General features: G+C 35.6%; 1 protein-coding gene across 13 annotated transcripts in view; it reads left to right on the top strand.

Moving 5' to 3' along the window:
• The window catches only part of OSBPL6 (oxysterol binding protein like 6), a 277,275-nt gene that overhangs the window by 232,621 nt on the left and 25,329 nt on the right, over window positions 1–19,325 (top strand). For 11 of the 13 annotated variants that reach the window (XM_074215615.1, XM_074215621.1, XM_074215613.1 and 8 more), the window contains 7 exons: window positions 1,525–1,632; window positions 4,023–4,160; window positions 12,050–12,137; window positions 12,944–13,197; window positions 15,078–15,215; window positions 15,527–15,590; window positions 17,535–17,613. In XM_074215615.1, the coding sequence (XP_074071716.1) occupies window positions 1,525–1,632; window positions 4,023–4,160; window positions 12,050–12,137; window positions 12,944–13,197; window positions 15,078–15,215; window positions 15,527–15,590; window positions 17,535–17,613 (869 nt within the window). The remainder of the gene's footprint in view (window positions 1–1,524; window positions 1,633–4,022; window positions 4,161–12,049; window positions 12,138–12,943; window positions 13,198–15,077; window positions 15,216–15,526; window positions 15,591–17,534; window positions 17,614–19,325) is intronic. The other 2 variants (XM_074215622.1, XM_074215625.1) reach the window with 1 other exon arrangement.

Raw genomic sequence — 19,325 nt, 5'->3', positions numbered from 1 at the left:
CCATTTCTGGTAGCCAAACTCCATATAATAGTAGGAAGATTTACAAGGAAGTCCTAAAACACTGAAAGGTATAAACTTTTTTTAAAAAGCTGCATAGTATAATATAGAAAGATCTTTCCTCTTAGATTATAAACTCCTTGAAGGCAGATCTGTCTTGTTTGTTTGTAATTGTATCTCCAACATATATAGTTTCTGGCACTTATTTTGCCCTTAATAAAGGCTTACCCTATCTTAATTCCTTCCCCTCTTTCCCTCCCTTCCTTTCTTCTTTCTTTCCTTTCTCTCTTCCTCCTTTTTTCTTCCTTTCCTCCTTCCTTCCTTCCTTCCTTCCTTCCTTCCTTCCTTCCTTCCTTCCTTCCTTCCTTCCTTCCTTCTTCCCATCAATCTGTCTATCTACTCATTCAGCCTGAGACTTTTTTCTTGGTGAAAGACCCTGGGCAAATAATTAACCATATTTGCCCCAGTTCCCTTAAAATGGAGGTAATAACAGTACTTCACAGGGTTGTTGGATTAATGGAATAATATTTCTAAAGAGCTTAGCCTGGCCCCTAGTATACACCACAATGTTTATTCCCTCTCCCTCCCCTTATCTATCTTGGAAATCTGAAACCTTGGTCTATACTAATCCTCTCTGTGACTTCAGGCAAGTCACTTAATTTCTGGGCTCTGTTTTCCTCATGTAAAATGAGGAGATTAGATTAAATGATCTCTAAGGTCCCTTTTGGTTTATTATTTTAACTAATTTGAAATTAAGGCAACTAAGATTTTTGCATTTAATTCTTTGTAACAGACCTCTGCATTTTGAGTCTTCAAAAAAGAGACAACTTTTGATTTTCTGGTATATCTGTATATTTAGAATAGGTAACTCATTACCTGTAGGCTGACCTTCAATGATTCTATAACCACACATAATCTAAATGCGACCCGGGAGCTGTAGTATCTCATATTGCTTAAATATTGCCCATCTCATTAAATTGATTGAAACACACCTCAGTAAATAGAGGCAGTTTCTTCATTTCATTTCAGAGTCAGTTCCAAGATATTCATCTTTCATTCAAATAATTTCTGAGTTTTGGAAATGGCACCAAAATTGAAGGAGCCAACTTTGACTGCCAATAGATCTTTCTAATGCTCTTCATTCATGAAAGAGAATGGAAAAAAATAATATATATGTGGTGGTAGCATAGGCTTAAAAATAATGGACCTAGATCTTCTGGTGAAAAGGAATTAAATGGGTCATTCTTGGGAGATGTAGGAATTCTTTCTGGTGGCAAGATGACATTTACTGAATGGCATTAAGCATTAAATAGTAGATTTCCTCATATCATGTAAGAATGAATGTTTTTATTTGGCCATTTATTTCCTTCTCACCACTAGGCTTTGGCCTAGCATGCCTTTGAGAGGAAAGTGTGATATAATGTGCTGCCCCTGCCTTTTGAGAAGTTAGTCTATTCCTCATCTGTGTGTCCATTGTAAACCTGCTTATTAATTTGAAATTACATGTATAATTTTTGTTGTTTTAAGGCACTTAACCAGAATGCTGAGCTACGGAGTCGCTTAAACCGGATACATTCAGAATCTGTTATTTGTGATCAGGTTGTCAGTGTAAATATTATTCCTAGTCCTGATGAGGTAAGACTTTGGTCTTTGATGGACTATTTAGAACATTGAGATCCATGGTTGAATTTTTTTTAACAGTTCCTTTTAGTAAAGTATTACTTATCTGAGTATTTGTGCAGCTATTTTATTTTCTTCAAAGTGAAAGCACAGTTAAAGCTTTTGTCTTTTGTCTAAATCTGCTTTATTGCCATTTGGGTACTGTGATTGGACTTTTTGTCTCTATTTCTGTCCTAAATTGTGAATTTTTTTTGTATGTGTCACAATAACCCTTTCTTTAAAGTAGTAATTAAGCATTTTTAGTTGAAGATTTAGAGTAAATTTCCATAAGTATAGTGCCTTAAACATTTTCCTGCTCTACTTTGTGATGATGTGAAATGAAGACAGTATAAGGGAAGGAAAAATATTTAACAGTCTAAAAATTTGTGATTTTCCTGTGATTTTACACCCATGTTGTACATTGCATGATTTCCCATCCTAAAAAAGAAAAGTCATGTTTGTATGATCACAAGGAAATTGTTTCAGTTAATTCAAAGGCCTTCATTGCAGACACTTACCTTCCTAAAAGTCTGGGAAAGCATACATAGCTGTCTTACCAGCTAGTTGCTTACCAGCTACTGCCAACTAATTACCTAAAGTAAAGCTGTCTTTTTTGTTGGTCCATTATGTTCTCCAACAGATTTTTTCATTTCATGTCTTATCATGCCCCCTTATCATATTTTGTCCCATCTGCCCATGATCTTTGTTTTGGGTGATTTAATATAATAACTCTTCAATATTGGAGGGGCAGGCAACATGGCAGAGACCATAGGTAGCTTAGAAGCCTGGAAGAACTAGCATTTCTAACATATACTGTCTGTATGATCCTAGGTAAGTTACTTAACCTTGTTCTTTAAAACTACTAAGTTATAGGGCAACTAGGTGGCACAGTGGATAGCACACTGGCCCTGCAGTCAGAAATACCTGAGTTCAAATCCATCCTCAGACATTTCATAATTGCTTAGCTGTGTGACCTTAATCCCATTGCCTTAAATTCTAAAAAAATAAAAATTTATTAAAAGACTATTAAGTTATATAGTAAATGCAGGTCTGCATTGGTGGAATGGATTTACTCACAAGAAATTTTCTAAGTCAATGAAATTATAAGTCTGATTTAAAAAAATTAATATGCTTAATTAGAATTTTCTTACAATTTGTAATGTTTAATGTGTCACATTGTAATTTTCTAAGATATCAAACATAAATTATTGCCTAGAAAATAATTTAGCTTTGAGAGCATGATAATAAACTTGAAATGAATTATTTGGTGTCTTTTTTTTATATAGTATCTAGGTAAAAATGTCAGTTAAACTGAACAGTACTTCTGTGTCCTTTTGTCCATCATGTTATTTAGATTGAATTTGCTTTTAATCTTGTCCCTAGTAGTTTTCATAAACTCTCTCTTAGACTTGCCTTAGCAAGTATAACTTCAGTGGTGACATAACTATGTATTAAAATTTAGGGGGTATTTGTAAGCATTTGTCAACTATTCCCATAACATATTTCATTCCTATCTTAGTTGGCTAGAAGTTGAAAATCAATTTGTTTCCCACCTAATGTTTGCCCAGTAGTAATGAATTCTTAAGGTTTAAAGGAAAGAAATGTTTCTAGAATTGCTAAAACATAGTACCTTAGCAATAAAGATGAAAGCTACAGTTCACCACTCTGTTAAATTATATATCCATTCTTCAAGGATCTGTTATTTCTTTTTTTTTTAGGGTTTTGTTTTGTTTTGTTTTGTTTGCTAGGCAATGGGGTTAAGTGGCTTGCCCAAGGCCACACAACTAGGTAATTATTAAGTGTCTGAGGCCACATTTGAACTCAAGTACTCCTGACTCCAGGGCCGGTACTCTATCCACTGTGCCACCTAGCCACCCCCAAGGATCTGTTATTTCATAGATTTATGTATTCCACCCTCTGATATAGACCATAAACCTTCTAAACCTTAGTGGATTTATTCATGAGTTTTCATGGCCAAAATGAATTGCATTGGAGTAGCCTTTCTGTATTTGAGTAGCCTGAAATTCCTATGGATTTTAGAATCCTTGGATTATCTAATTAATTAATTCTTTTACAAATGAAAGACCTAAGACCCAAGACCTAGAGAGATTGAGATGTCCTACCCAGGTAGTAAGTAGAAGAGCTAGAATTCAGACTCTAGCAGCCCAGAATATACATTGGCCCAAACATCTCAAATCTCTAGACAATAATCACACAGTCTGCTGTGAAACTGGATTTCTTTTTTCTTCTAGAAATATGTGGTCAGTTATTTGCTGTGTTTCAGACTAGCTCCTACCTGTATGAAATGTTGTTCCAACATTGAAGTACTGTAACAGATGACGCTCTTGCATTTTATTTCTTTGTAGCCTGGGGAGCAAATTCATGTCAACCTCCCTCTGTCACAGCAAGCTGCTAATGAGAGCCGGCTCTCTATGTCTGAATCTGTCTCAGAATTCTTTGATGCCCAGGAGGTACTGCTCTCAGCTAGCTCATCAGAAAATGAGGTAAGTGATGAGGCTGTTATTTTTTTGTAATCTTTCCTATCAAGATTACCAACTTGAGTTGGAGGGGAAAACACCAAATATGGACATCCCCCCTCCACCCCACCCGCAATTAGAATTGCTTTTTGTACCTCTTTAAGAAAACACAAATATTTTTCCAAAGCACAGTTTCTCTCCCTGGCTACCACTTATGTACGACATCCTTTAGGATGGCAAGAGTTGCTACTACTTTCTGGTGTTTGTATGCCTAATACTCAATATAATGCTTTACACACAGTAAGCATTTTTGATAAATTATTTTGCATTCATTAATTCATAAAGAGAACATGTCTGTACAAAATTATCCTTAGGGTTTCTTAAAATTTGGAATAATTAATGAGACCAATATGTGTGGCATATATCCTCCGTGCTAGGAATTTCAGCCTTATTTATTCCATATGAACAAGAGTCCTTTGAACACACATTTTTTTATATACACTTTCTGGTGAAATTGAAATCTCAATCTCTGAACTTGAGATCTTAAAGTCTTTTGATCTTGATGGGGAGAACCTGTCACAAAGGATTTTTCCAGAAAATAAGACTGTATTAATCCAAGGACAAATAAAGTGATCTATGATATAAATTCTTTACATGGAGAACTTAGCTCTACAAAATTCTAACCCAAGTGGACTATCACACACACACACACACACACACACACACACACACACACACAAAATGGACCATTTCTGAAATTTGGAGTTTACTGAAATTCCTGGTTAGGTAAAATGAAGAAAGGAAAGAGTAAGGAACTCTGACTCAGAATCACAGAAAAGTTGAGCTGTAAGCTAAGTTAGGAGACATTTATTAAAATCCTCATTATAGGGGGCAACCAAGTGGCATGGTGGATAGAGCACCAGCCTTGGAGTCAGGAGGACCTGAGTTCAAATCTGGCCTCAGACACTTAATGATTACCTAGCTATGTGACCTTGGTCAAGTCACTTAACCCCATTGCCTTGCAAAAAAAAAAAAACAAATAAAATCCCCATTATAGGCTTTATAAATTAAACCTAGAAAAGTTTAGTGTGATCAAGATCACATATTTTCATGCTGGTTTGAATACAGTTGTAATCTGAGACCTAGGACATACCATTTAGCTTTTCTGAACCTCCATTCCCTCATCTGTAAAATAGAGATGATAATCCTTGTAGTACCTATAGCTTCACATGGTTGCTATGAAGACCAGTCTACTTCCTATCACCAGATTATAAACCAGATTGCTCTTTTGCAGTGTCTAAGGACAGTTCTTAGAAACAACCACAGGCAAGTGCTTCATAAACCTTAAAGTACATCAGTTCCTGTTATTTTTTTTAGGTTTTTTATTTAGGTAATTATTTATTTAAGTAATTTATTTAGGAAATTATTAAGTGTCTGAGGCCAGATTTGAACTCCGGTACTCCTGACTCCAGGGCCGGTGCTCTATCTACTGCACTGTTATTATTTTTTTGTCATCCAAAATCATATCTCTAGTAAGTGTTAGGACTGGTCTGAGACTCTTGACTCTAAGACCGATGCTTTTTTTAGTACAAGGTGACCTCCAATTCCAGTATCCTGAAGACTTAATAGCCTCCAGTCCCACCTTCTGGGATCACAAATAAGCAAACAAGAGAGCATGTCTTCAAGAGTACTCCAAAATGGCTCATAGAAAGCAAGGCTCACCTTAACTTTCTAGCTTTATGATCCATTAACTTTTCCCACTGAAGGTCATCCCTTCCTGTTTTACTTGAGGTGGGAGGAAGAAAGAGAGAGAGAGAAGGAAAGGAATTGGGGGTGGGGATGGGGAGGAGTTTTCTTGCATCTCAGATGAAAAAGGACTATAAATAGAGGAGGAATGTGTTTCCTAATTCATTTGATTAAATTTGGAAATTGCCTTTCCCTTCCCTATTGATTGTATCCTTTGATGTTTATAAACTCTTCTCTAAGGAGGAAAGGGGAGAAGGAAGAAGAGTTGAAAAAGAAGGTGGTTTTTTTTTCCCCCTATCTTTGCTTCAGGCCTTTTAATATTATCTAATTAGAACTACTCTGTGCCCTTCCAATTCTCTCTCTCTCTCTCTCTCTTTTCTTTCCCTCCAATCTCAGAAAACTAGGCAGCCCTCTTCTTCCCAAAATGAACCCTTTTGCTAATGCCCTCAGTCCCTTTCCCTCCCAGTTCTCTTATGACCTTGTTGCATCCATCATTCTCTCTCTCTGCCTCTTTCATCTTCAATCTGTTCCACACCATTGACTCCTTGCTCTTTGTCAACAAACACCCACAAGAATCCCCTGTCCTAAAATAAATTCCACTTAACCCAACTCTCTTCTCACACTGACTTTATATGTCTCCTGCTCTTCAGTCTTCTGAGGATCATACCAGGATTCTCTCAGGCACTGCCTCAGACTTCAGTGATTCTTGCCTTTTCATTCTCTCTAGCCTCCAATGGCCAATTTGTTCCTAATACTATTTGATTTTACCTCTGAAATAGCATTGCTGCCCCCATCTTTCCATCCTAGTAGTTCAGGCCCTCATTATCTCTCAACTGGAACCTCTTTTCTCTTGTGTCATGCTTATTTATGTCTTCCTTTCTTATCCTTCCTAATAGATTTTTAAGGTCCTTAACGGCTAATGTTGTCATCTGTTTTGCTTTATTATACATGTTTGTAATGGGTTTTGTTTGTTTGTTTTTTGCTTTTTTAATGCAAGGGAAGAGAGGAGAAAGAATTTGGAGATGAAGATAAAATAAATTTAAATAAAAAAAGATTTGAAGCTTCTGGAGAGTCAGGGCTATAATATTCTTCATTTTTATATCTACAGCACCTAACATATAATAGGATCTCAGTATCATACATCTTAAACTGGAAGGCTCTAGACACAATCTAATACAGTTCCCTTATTTTACATATAAACAAATTGAGTTCTAGAGAACTTAAATGACTTGCCCAAGGTTTCTCATTAGTCAAAGCAAGATTTAAACCTAGATCCTCTGATTCCAGAGTTAAATGCTCTTTTCATTGTAGGTTCTGTTGAATTGTTCATTGTAGGTTTATTGAATCAATTCCTTTTCTATAGTAGTCTTATACTTCCCTGTCTTTACCTGGCATGTTGGGGTCAAATTGAGTAGGCTTTACCTCACTCATATTTGGTTGTTTCTGAGGGCCCCACTGAATTTAGTAATTGGTTAAACAAAGTAAATCAATGGAGTATTAGAAAACTCTTGCCCTTCTATGATAAGATTATCTTCTAAATTCTATCAGATTGGTCCTAATATGCCTCCCCTGGCATTACTTTGGCTTAGTCTACTTCCCCACTCTTAAGTAGATTGCTGGTGTACAGTTAGAACACATGAGGTCATACTTTACTCAATGACCATATTGTGGCCCAGCACTGAGTCTGATAGAGGATTGAGATCTTTGGCATCCATTTTATGTGACTGGATAATGTAAGGTGGGCTGGGTTGGTGTTTCTTATTTTTCCTTTAAATCACCACCCACCACCAGATGGTAAACCAGATCACATTTTATGCTATGTGGTTATGGCTATTTCTTAGAAATAATTTGTCACATTTCAACATTAAATAGGTGGTACAGGTCCTCTAGTGAAGTAACATCTGAGTTGCTTTAAAAGAGGCCAAATTCTTGCCCATAGATTTGAATGACACATTGGTTTTGCAAGTTTCTAATTCCATTTTTCTTTGTAAACTTAAGAAATCTCAAATAATATGTGCATTTATTTCCATATACTTTGTGAAAGAAAAGAAAGACATATATATATAAAACTACAAATATCTATAGAAAGAGTTTAGTTTTCTCTTTAAATACGTGATAAATTCAACACATAACTTTCAAAACTGCCCTTCTTAACTGAATCTTTTCCATTAATCAATCTATGCATAAGCATTCGCCTACATGCTAGGCATTGAGGAGTACAAAAGTTGAAGCAATCCCTACTCTTAATGAGCTTGCATTCCTTCTGTTCTTCCTCATTTTGGGGTTTGGTAGTAGGGATGGGGATGGAGAGGGAACCAAGGACTTTATTCTTAAATCTTTCTTTCTCCTATCCCCAATCCCTTTGTGGGAACAAAAGAAAAAGAAATCCATTGTAACAAATACTAGTAGTAAAACAAAACAGTTTCTGAACAGTCACCATTGAAAAAATATTATTTGCTTTATTTTGTATCTTAAAGTTATTACTTCTCTGTGAGATTATGGGTTCCATGTTTCATCACTGGTACTCTAGAATTGTGTTAGTTCATGGTTGACCATTTCATTGATCAGCATTTTTTTAATTCTTTTAAATTTGGTATTATTAGTGAATAAATTGAGATTCTCGTTCAATTAACTTTACTCTGCATCAGTTCATGTAAGAATCCCTAGACTTCTCCAAAACCTCCCCCTTTCATCACTTCATAGCCCAATAATTTCCTGTTACCTTCATATACCATTTATTAACCTGTTCTCCAATTAATGTCTCGTCCATTAGTTTCCAGTTCTTTGACACTGCCAAAAGAATTGTTAGAAGTGTTTGTTCTTTTGGATCATTTTCATTGTTCTTTTCTTTTGGTGTATCAAGTATACACACACACACACACACACACACACACACACACACACACACACACACACACACACGTATATGACTATCCTTGTATGCATCTTTATTTAGCCAACTAGATTATAAAGACCATGGAAGCAAGGTCCAGCTCATCTAAACTATATTTCTAATCCAGTACCTAAACAGTGCTCTGCAAGTAATAGTTGGTTGTTTAATAAAATGTTTGTGTAAATGAATGAATGACTCATCATGCATGTGTAATTATAAAATTAGGTCTTCACAAAGTCCTCCTGAAGCCTCCTTTGGATCCTGGCCTCTCAAAGGCTCAAACTCTTAAAAGTTCTATCATTCCTTATTCATTGGAGTAGAAAATTCAGTGCTTTCTTTAAAAAGTTGTTTCTGTTTCTCTTAAATATTCCAAATAAACTCAAAGGCAAGTAGGTGATGCAGCCTAGCCAATTTGCTAAATATTTGTATATTTTAAAAAACTGTATATTGCTTCCCTCACTTTTATTCTAAAAGCCCTATGAAGTCTGCAGCTCTGTTTTTATCTCAGTCAATAGCTACCCAACAAGCATTTATGAAGTGTTTACTAAGTGGTGGGAATGCAAATTGAAACAAAAAGAAAGATTGTCTCTAACCTCATAGAGCTTATATTCTGATGGAGGAAGACAGCTGAAATAAGCACTAAAAAAGGGAGGATTGGGGCATCGGCAGGGGTTGTGGAAACAAAGCTCCCCAGTGAGGAGTGAGGGAAAATGTTAGGGAAAAAGATCCAAAAATGCAGCCTGAAGAGGATGGGAGGCAAAGTTGGTCTGCCTTGCCTCCTTCAATGGAAGTTCTAGGTGGAACCATCCAATCCAGGGGAGAAGCTGCAAACGTTGCGTAGAGGGGCATCCCAGGATGAAGAACTGGAGCAGGTAGAAGAAGCCCAGAGGGTTACTCCAGAGGAACAAGGACTGCTCTCATATGTGTTTACTCTAGTGCCCACCATAGTATGCTACACGTAGCATGAGCCTAATAAGTTTTTTTGAGTGAGGGAAAAAATACATTTTGACATTTAAGACTGTAAAACTGCATGTTCACTCTTCATAAATAAAAAATGCAATGTTTTCTCCATGTGATTTTCATTGTTCCCACTCACTCCAACTAAATTTGGCTCTATGCTTAGAATTTTATGTCACTTATCACAGAGCCCTTAAGATGTATTTAGTAAAAAGTGGGATAAATCTGAAACTAATGTCTTAAGCATGTTTGCTTATTGAATTCATATGTTTTTAATATTTTGTATGCTAGTTCCCATGGCTTAGGAAAGTAATTTTTACCGAACTTATAGAAATCCCACATACTTATATAGAGCAGCATTTTTTTCTGGTGGGAGGTAGGTAGATAATTACATAAGAGACACAATTTCTTCCTTTTTTTCCCCTTAAATTGAATGAGATAAAATTTGATAAAACTTGGAACATTATCTGACACAGAGTAGGCACTATAAATCTTTTTGTTTCATCCATCTATTTTAGTGTCTGTCTATTTATTTTTGTCTATTATCTACTTGTCTATGTGTCTTTCTTATCATCTAATCTTTCTGTCTATAAATCTATCTATCTACCTATCTATCAATCTTATCTCTCTCTGACATGGAGTCATGGAGTGGTAGGGCAGCGAGGGAGCTTAGGGAACATCTGGTCTGGCTTCTCAGCTCAGGAAACTGAGACCCAGAAATTGATGTGTGCCGAAGGTCACACAAAGAATTAGTGATATATATATATAAACAGAAACATAGGATATCATTTTTTTTCATTTCAGACTTTGACCAAAACATTTTCTCCCCCAATAGGTTAAAAATCTTTGAAATATCAAAGGATTTTTTTTTTACTTCTTTTACTGATCCCCATATACTCATGTCCATATGTAATCAGGAAAATGATGCCCTTATGTCTTTTTTCTTTCAATTATTCATATTTTCTAGTTTTACTTCCAACTTTATTTCCCTAGATTATCTCTTCTACCATGCCAATCCCCTATAGCAAAAGAAGAAAAAAGAGAGCTTAAAAAATAGTTCAACAAAACTGAGTCATATATTAAACTTTTTGTTTTATTTAATATGCTATTAAAAAGAAGATAATATATAAACATAATACCTGTGTCAAAATTATGCTTCTCTGGCATATTTCTGGCAAATATGTCTTGTTTTTAGAATGTACTTTGGGAATAATTAAAAATTGAACAGAAGTAGATCCTTGTCATTAATTTCCAGAGGGTGAAAAATGAAAATGATTGATGCCCAACATAAATATATATGCATCCTGGCTTTAGTTTGAGCAGATTTTTTTCTTCAACTCTATAATTATTTTGAGTGTAAATGCATGTGTATGTGTTTATGTGTGTATGTACATGCTATCTCCCAAGACAGACTGTAAGCTTCCTGCTGGTAGGGACTGCGTCATTTTTGATCTTTGTATTCCCAGCAACTAGCACAGTAGTAGGCACAGATCAGACATTTAATGTATGTAGATTGGACTGAATTGACATGTTCAGATTCCATGGTTCAAGAAAGTCAGATATTGTCTAAAAAAGATAAACAATTATCTACTATCACAAATCCCTAAGGAGGACACAGTATACAAATGGAGAAAGAAAGTGTCAAACACTGGAAAAGTTAATAAGAATAAAGAGGCAGTTGATTTAGCAATAAAGAGAACATGGGTGACTTTGGAAAGAGAAGTTCCTGCTGAATGGTGGAAGCCAAATTAAAAGAAATTGAGAAATGAATTTCAGGTATAAAAGTGGACACAATAATTAGAGGCAGCTTTTTCCTATGAGGTTTGCTGTAAAAGAGAGAGGAAATAGAAGTCTGCAGCTTTAGGGGATTGGATGGTCAAGTGAGGATCTTTTTTGTGGGGATGGGAGAGTTTGTACATAACAAAATAGAGCTGATAAATACAGATCAGAAATTAAGGAGGGGGCAGATCAAAGTGTCAAGCTCCAGAAAGAGATAATAAAGGATGAAAATTACAATATTTGGGGAGGGTGATATTAAGAGGATTTGAGGTACAGAATTTGGGAGAAAAGGCAGTTTGTGACAGGTGGCCTCGATTTTTGTCTTTCCATTGTTAGTGTTTTTCTGATGATGCTCATTTCACACTAATCCACTCTCTCTTTTGAAAAGAGAAGGAAAGATTGACTTAACTACATTTCCTTTAAGAAAAGTGGTTTGGATTCTGTCAATCATGTATACCCATCTTCCAAATGTTTTGACTATTCTTTTTAAAGGCTTTAATTATTTCCACTCTCTGAATTCCATCATTTTTTCCTTTCCTAGGCTTCAGATGATGAGTCTTACATCAGTGATGTGAGTGATAACATATCTGAAGATAATACCAGTGTTGCAGACAACATTTCGCGACAAAGTACGTAGTGTAGTATATAAGCAACTTACTTGATTTTCCAACTGAAGAAATATTATTTTTTTCCTCAAAAATTATCTTTCCAGAGCTGATTGCTTCAATGATTTCTAATTCTTATGTTCTGTTTACATAGCTGGTCCAAACAGTAAACTACTTATTATGAACCACTGAATTTTACATTTGAAAGACAATTGAGAAGCCATGTAATCTAACCCATACTCCAGAAAAGAATCCTTACCACAGTCTACCAGACACCTATGGCCTATTCTTGTGGACCTCCAATGAGAGAGAACATAACCTTTGGATAGTTTTAATTACTAAAATGTTTTCCTCAAAGCTGAATTTGTGTTTTTTGCAACTACTGCACTTTGCTCATGGTGCTGTCATCTCTGATTCCAAACTGCAAGCCACTTTAACCTTTCTTAATATGACTGCTCTTCAAGTTCTTATACAGTCACTCAGAATACTTTTACTGTAAACAGTTTTCAATGACTAAAAATGGCAATTCTGGTTCTTTTTATTACCCACTTAATTTGCTTCTTGAAAGTCTGTTTTAATGTTATTTACATCTATTTAACACCTGGTAAGAAATTATACTCCCATGATTGTTTATGCATTAATGAATAGCCATGTGTTGATATAATGAAGTTTACTTAAATGTCCTTAAGTTATAATTTTTATGTATTAGAGTGAAGGCTTAATAAATAGAACCCATGCATACTTTTTTTAAAAACAGGTCTAGCTGCCTTTCAAAAAATAAGAACAGAATATCTTCCAATCTGTGATTCTTGTCTTTCTTTCTCTTCCAGTCCTTAATGGAGAACTTACAGGAGGAGCATTCCGAAATGGGCGTCGAACTTGCCTCCCAGCTCCATGTCCTGATACTAGCAACATTAATCTGTGGAATATTTTGAGAAATAACATTGGCAAAGATCTATCCAAAGTGTCCATGCCTGTGGAACTGAATGAGCCCCTCAACACTCTGCAGCATCTCTGTGAGGAAATTGAATACAGTGAGCTCTTGGATAAGGCCTCCGAAACTGATGATCCATATGAGCGCATGGTAATGTTTGGTGCTTCGAGATAGTACCCCCTAATGATCCCCCCCCCAAAAAAAAAACAGCCTTAAAAAAACTCCACAAGCTAACTGCAGAACTGTGCTTAACCAGGTCAGAATAATTTGCCTTGTTGGCAAATATGTTTGCTTTTTTAAATTATCAGTACCTGGATAGGTGCAATGGAGAGAGTATTTGGATTTGAAGTGGGGAAGACCTAAGTTCAAATTATGCTTCAGCAGTTTGCTAGCTTTGAGACTGTGAGCAAGTCATTTAATCTTTTTCAGCCTCAATTTTTTCTCTATAAAATTGGGGTGATAATAATAACATCTGCTCACAACAGAATTGTTGAAAGGATCAAATGATATAATTTTGCAAAGTTTAATGCACAAGATAAATGCTAGCTGTTATTATCAATAGTGTTTACCTCCTTTTAGATGGAGACACACTCCCTCTATATTTAGAGATCATATCCTTCTAACAAAAGATGGTCAATGGCTTCTCTGATGTCTGAATAAATTAAGACAAAGTAGGTTCATATTCTTTTGAAAAGGGATTTACTTATATAAACTATGCCCTTACTTCCTTATTTTAGTCTATAAAGGAGTTGGAGCCTATACAGTTTTAAGACCTGCCCAGTCACCCTTTCTATCTGTTTATTCTGAAAACCAAGAAATGCTATTGACCCACAAGAATTTTAGACCTGGGTTGAGTAAATAATTCATTTCCGATTTGACCTGAATTTTTCTTCAGTCTAGAATTGAAAACACTACTCTCCATTTGCTTAAAGCTACCCCCAGCCAAGAGGTGACCCTTCCAACCAAGCACAAAGCTATGATCATGGGGCCTTGTTCCTAGTAAGAGCTAATCATTCAGTTCCAAGGCTCTTCTCAAAGTATCCAAGGCATTTTCTTGTCACATTTCAGTATTAGACTTTTTTTTGTCTTTTGAAGATTTAACTCATGGAAGAAGACTATAAACAGATAGGAAAATAAAATGGAATGCTTTGCATGACTTTTTAAAAATTATAACTATTTTATTTATTCGTTTTTTCAACTACATGCACATGCGGTAGTTTTTAATCAATCTTTTTTTTTTTGCAAGTTCTGAGTTTCATATTTTTCTCCCTTGTCCCTCTGACAGAAAGCAATCTAATAAAAGCTCTACATTTATAATCATGCTAAATATAGATTCATATTGATCATGTTGTGAAGAAGAATCAAATCTAAACAGAAGAAAAAAAAGCATTAGAGGGAAAATAATGACATAAAGCATAAGACAACTTTTAAAAATTGAAAATAGTACTCTTTGGTCTGCATTTAAACTCCACAGTTCCTTCTCTGGATGTGGATGGTATTTTCCATTACAAGTCTTTTAGATTATTGTGCTGCTGAATTGAACAAGTCCATCATAGTTGATCATCACTCTATGTTGTGGCTAGTGAGGATAATATTTTTCTGGTACTGTTCACTTCACTCTGCATCAATTCAGGCAAGTTTTTTCAGGCTATTCTGAAGTCCCATCCTTCATGATTTCTTATAAAGCAAAATTACTCCATCACATTCATATATCACAATCTGTTCAACCATTCCTCACTTCATGGGCATCCCTTCAATTTTCAATTCTTTGCCACAACAGAAAGAGTTGCTGTGTGTGTGTGTGTGTGTGTGTGTGTGTGTGTGTGTGTGTGTGTGTACATATATATATTTGTACATTTTGGAGTTTTTGTCCTTTTTTTGTGATTTTTTTCAGAATAGAGATTGAATAATGATATCATTGGATCAAATGTCACACTTTCTGTGGCATTTTGAGAGTCAGGATGCAAGTAGAACTCACATGACTACACGTCATCCACATTATTATTTTTTTTTCTCAACTATTTTAACAGGTTCTCATTGCTGCATTTGCAGTTTCAGGATACTGCTCTACCTACTTCAGAGCAGGAAGTAAGCCATTCAACCCTGTGCTTGGTGAGACTTATGAGTGTATTCGAGAAGACAAGGGATTCCGTTTTTTCTCAGAGCAGGTAAATCCACCTCTATCCAGTTCTCTTCTGCACAGGCAGATAAATCTTTTATGGAATAGAAGTCCTTCAATCAGAAAGCTGCTGTGAATGAATGCAAGAAAAGTCTTCCCCCCCAAATTAAAGTGCATTTAACTATTGCTTTTTAATCCTTGTGTCCAAACTCCATTAATTCAGAAAAGTATTCTAAAATTGTTTCTTTAAAGTATAGCTGAGCTTGAATATCTCTTATTCCATTTGGAGAAATGTCATTTAAAAAGAATATTCATATTACATATAATGCAAGTCTTTCTTTTTCTGCTTTTTTTAACCAGGTTAGCCACCATCCACCCATTTCTGCCTGTCATTGTGAATCAAAGAATTTTGTGTTTTGGCAAGGTTTGTACATTTTTGTTTTTATTACTCAAAGGTCAAATTGATGAGCAATTGAAAAAGTTGCTCCTCTCCAAATGTACACCATGTAGAGTTCCAATTCATGATCTCAGAAGATGTTACTAATTGCTGTTGAGTTCAGTTTTAAGAAATTGAATTTTCAATTGGAATTAGGAAGAAATTCAGACTAGCAAGCAGCTGCCTCCTCAATTGAGGCATCACTATTGATACTTGGAACAAATCCCTCCTGCTCATAAGAAGTCCATATAATAGATCTGCATTCCCTGCCTTCATGATACCTCTACTGGGATTGAAATGTATGAAACATATCTAGATAACTACAATACAAAATGATCCCTGTTACAAATTGAAGGGAAGAAAGGACATAAGCATTTACATAAATGACTTGTCCAAGGTCATATAGCTAGTAAGCATCTGAGATCACATCTGAACTTGGTTTTTCCTGACATCAGATCCTGTGTTCTAACCATTGTGCCACCTAGTTGCCTCTAAAGAGATGATAGAGCTGGAAATAAAGTGTCAAAGCATTAAGATCACTGATTGATTGGGGTTGCACCAAGTTAGCAAGTTTCAACCAGAATTATCAAAACCTATTTTCCTGGAAATTCCTGTGAAGACATTATGCAAATTAGGCGATACTTCTGAAGAGAATCATCTATATATAATATGTAATTTATAACATCCTAAAGGAAGTTACATTGCTCATATAAACTATCCAAACTGAAGTATTTTTCAAATACAGAGAGACTTGAGTGCAAAAAACATAAAATCTTATTTCAAAATAAATTTTCAATCAAGAAAATAAAGCAGTAAGTCCTGTATAAAAGATGATGAAATATACCTGTCTTCTTAATAGATCCCTGGGGTATCTGAGGGTCTGAGTTGTTTAACTGTTTAGGGTATTTTAGTTACAAGGGATGGTTCCTTGTGGGGAGAAATAGAGTGAAAGGCATGTGTATCTATAGAAAGAGCTATACAGAGGGGAGAGACAGAGAGACCAACTATGGGTAAATTGCCTATGATAAAAGAAGCATAGAACATAAACAAAATGTTGTTTCAGAGAGTATTCACCATTCAGCAAGACTGGTGAAGTTCTGTGTTTAAAAATTTATTTATGGGGGCAGCTAGGTGGCTCAGTGGATAGAGTACCAGCCCTGGAGTCAGGAGGACCTGAGTTCAAATTTGGTCTCAGACACTTAATAACTACCTAGCTGTGTAGCCTTGGGCAAGTCACTTAGCCCCACTGCCTTGCAAAAACCAAAAAAAAAATCTAATGTTACTTCATTTTATCCAGTAGAAGAGGGAAATAATTACCAATAGGAATATAAACCATTTCCTAAGAGCAAAGAGAATTATCATTCAGATATTCACCTATTTGTATATCACTTAATCTGTTGCGTTGTATCTGACTCTGTTTCTTCATAAGGTTTTAACATCTATACAATCTCACATTTTATGTTCTCACTTCCTACAGAAATATATTTCATAAATATGAGTGATACTACATGGGATTACAATATTATGACCATTTTTACTATACAACTGATAATGACATTTTCATTCTTTCCATTTTATAGTTATCATATATGCCACTCTATTTCAAAGCACTTGACATTTACTTTAAACTGTTCATAGTATTCTGCTTTATTTTTCATTTTATTAGTTGGGAGGAAATTTGAAGCATCCATTGTAGCAAGATGTCATTTATATCTTTCAGAATTGTATTTTATCTCTTAATGTTCAGGTAATCTTTAGGAGAGTCATTGCCTTAACATCTGTTATCTTTGACTTTATCTTAAGTAACTTCTTTATTGTTTAATAACTTGACATCTACCATTTCAGGATCGCCATTATATCTTTAGAATAGCTTGAGAATAAATTCTTGGTGTTGGAGACTATTTCTCTTTTGTCTGCCACCTTTTCTTTCAGATATAAGATGGAAAAACAAGTTCTGGGGGAAATCCATGGAAATTCTACCTGTGGGCACCCTGAATGTGACACTTCCAAAGTAAGTTCCCCTTTTTTTTTCTTTTTGCTCACTTCCTTTCTAATTTTCTAAAGAATAATACTTTTCAACGTTGTTGTGATCAAAGGGAGCTTTCTTTTAATGTGGAACTTCTACAGATATTATTACAGTAGGGAAGACAGTATGGTATAATTGTTAGGGAGGTGACCTTGGAGCTTCGGGAAGTCCTGTGAAGGTCAATGAGCTTGGATTAATCTCCTAGGAGACGTGCAAAGCCCTGAGGACAAAAGGAAGGGCAAAAGATGGGCTCTTAAGGAGTCCACAGTCTTGTGGAGGAGAGAGCTGCTACATGATTATGCACAGACAAGATATAGACAGAGTAAATTGGAGATGTACTTAGAGGAAAGGTGTTCCGATTAAGAGGGTCTGGGGAAATTTTAGCTAAGACTTGAAGGAAGCTAGTAAAGTCAGGAGTTGGAGCTGAAGAAGAAGCACCTTCTAAGCAAACGGACAACCAGCCAGTGAAAATAGCTCCCTCCTGAGCAGGGAAGCTACATTGTGTTCCAGGAAAAACACATTCAGTGTCACTATATTATCAAGTTTGTGGAGGCAAGGTGTAAGAAGACTGGAAAGATAGGTGGGAGCCAGGTGATGAAGGAAGACAGGAGTTCTCATACTGGCTGTGTCACCCTGAGCAGATCACTTAATTTCTCACTGCTCTAGGCAGATTTCTAAAATTCTTAAGCTGCAGAGGAGGTACCACCCTCCACTTGAGAACATTCTATGTGCAAATAAAATCATAGATCTAGGTCCTATCCATGCAAAAAAAAGTACTTTGAAAAATTTTAAAGGGCTATATAAATATTATTGTTGTTGTTGTTGTTGTTGTTATCTAAATCTAAGTTGATCTTGAAGTGTTAATTTAATTCATAAAAAGTGCTAATTACATCCAAGGTGCTATGGATTTAAAAACACACATTGTAACAATGCTTGCTTTCCAAGAGCTGGTCAAATGGGGAGTCTTTTCATGGATGAGTTGGGGTCAATGACTTTTCAGATCTCTTCCCACCTGGGGGTGGGCCCATTTTGGGCCTCAGAGATTTCATTAAATTCTCAGGGAATAACATTTTCACAGGTAAGCAAATGCAAAATACACAATGTAAACAGAAAATAATTTTAGACATAACATGGGATGTACAGAAAAGAGGTAGTGTAGGAGGTTGAGTTGAGAAAGAGAGAATTTTAGGCATAAGGAAAGATGCATAAAGTTAGAATGTCACATACATTGAACAAAGAGAAAATAGACCTTTTTTTGTTAGAATGTGGAGTCTGAATAATGTGAAATAACATGGATAGATCAGTCAGATTGTGAAGGGCTTTAAATGGCAAAATCTATATTTGAATATAGAGGGAGCCACTAGAATTTTTTGACCTGTGAAGTTAATTGATCAGGTCTATGCCTTAATGAACTATTTCTTAATGAACTATGGGAACTTTGGAAATCCAAGGCATATTCATTAAAACCTTCTGTCCTAAGCTATTTGTGTTCCATGGTAAAAATGACCATGTCCAAATTAACCATATTAATCATGAAATGTCCTTGAAATTTCATGGACACATAAAATGTGTCCACTACAGCCCACTGTCTATCCCATTTTTCCAAGAATATGCCCTGTTTTGATTTCTTTGTCTCCAAATGTACCAAGGACCACTCTTGAAGGACTGCTCCTAATTTTTGAAGTCAGCCTAGGGAA

This window comes from Macrotis lagotis, chromosome 1, assembly GCF_037893015.1.
Source record: "Macrotis lagotis isolate mMagLag1 chromosome 1, bilby.v1.9.chrom.fasta, whole genome shotgun sequence".
Lineage (NCBI taxonomy): Eukaryota > Metazoa > Chordata > Mammalia > Peramelemorphia > Peramelidae > Macrotis > Macrotis lagotis.
Note: the sequence above shows the minus strand (reverse complement) of the source record. Positions and strands in the feature narration are given on the sequence as shown.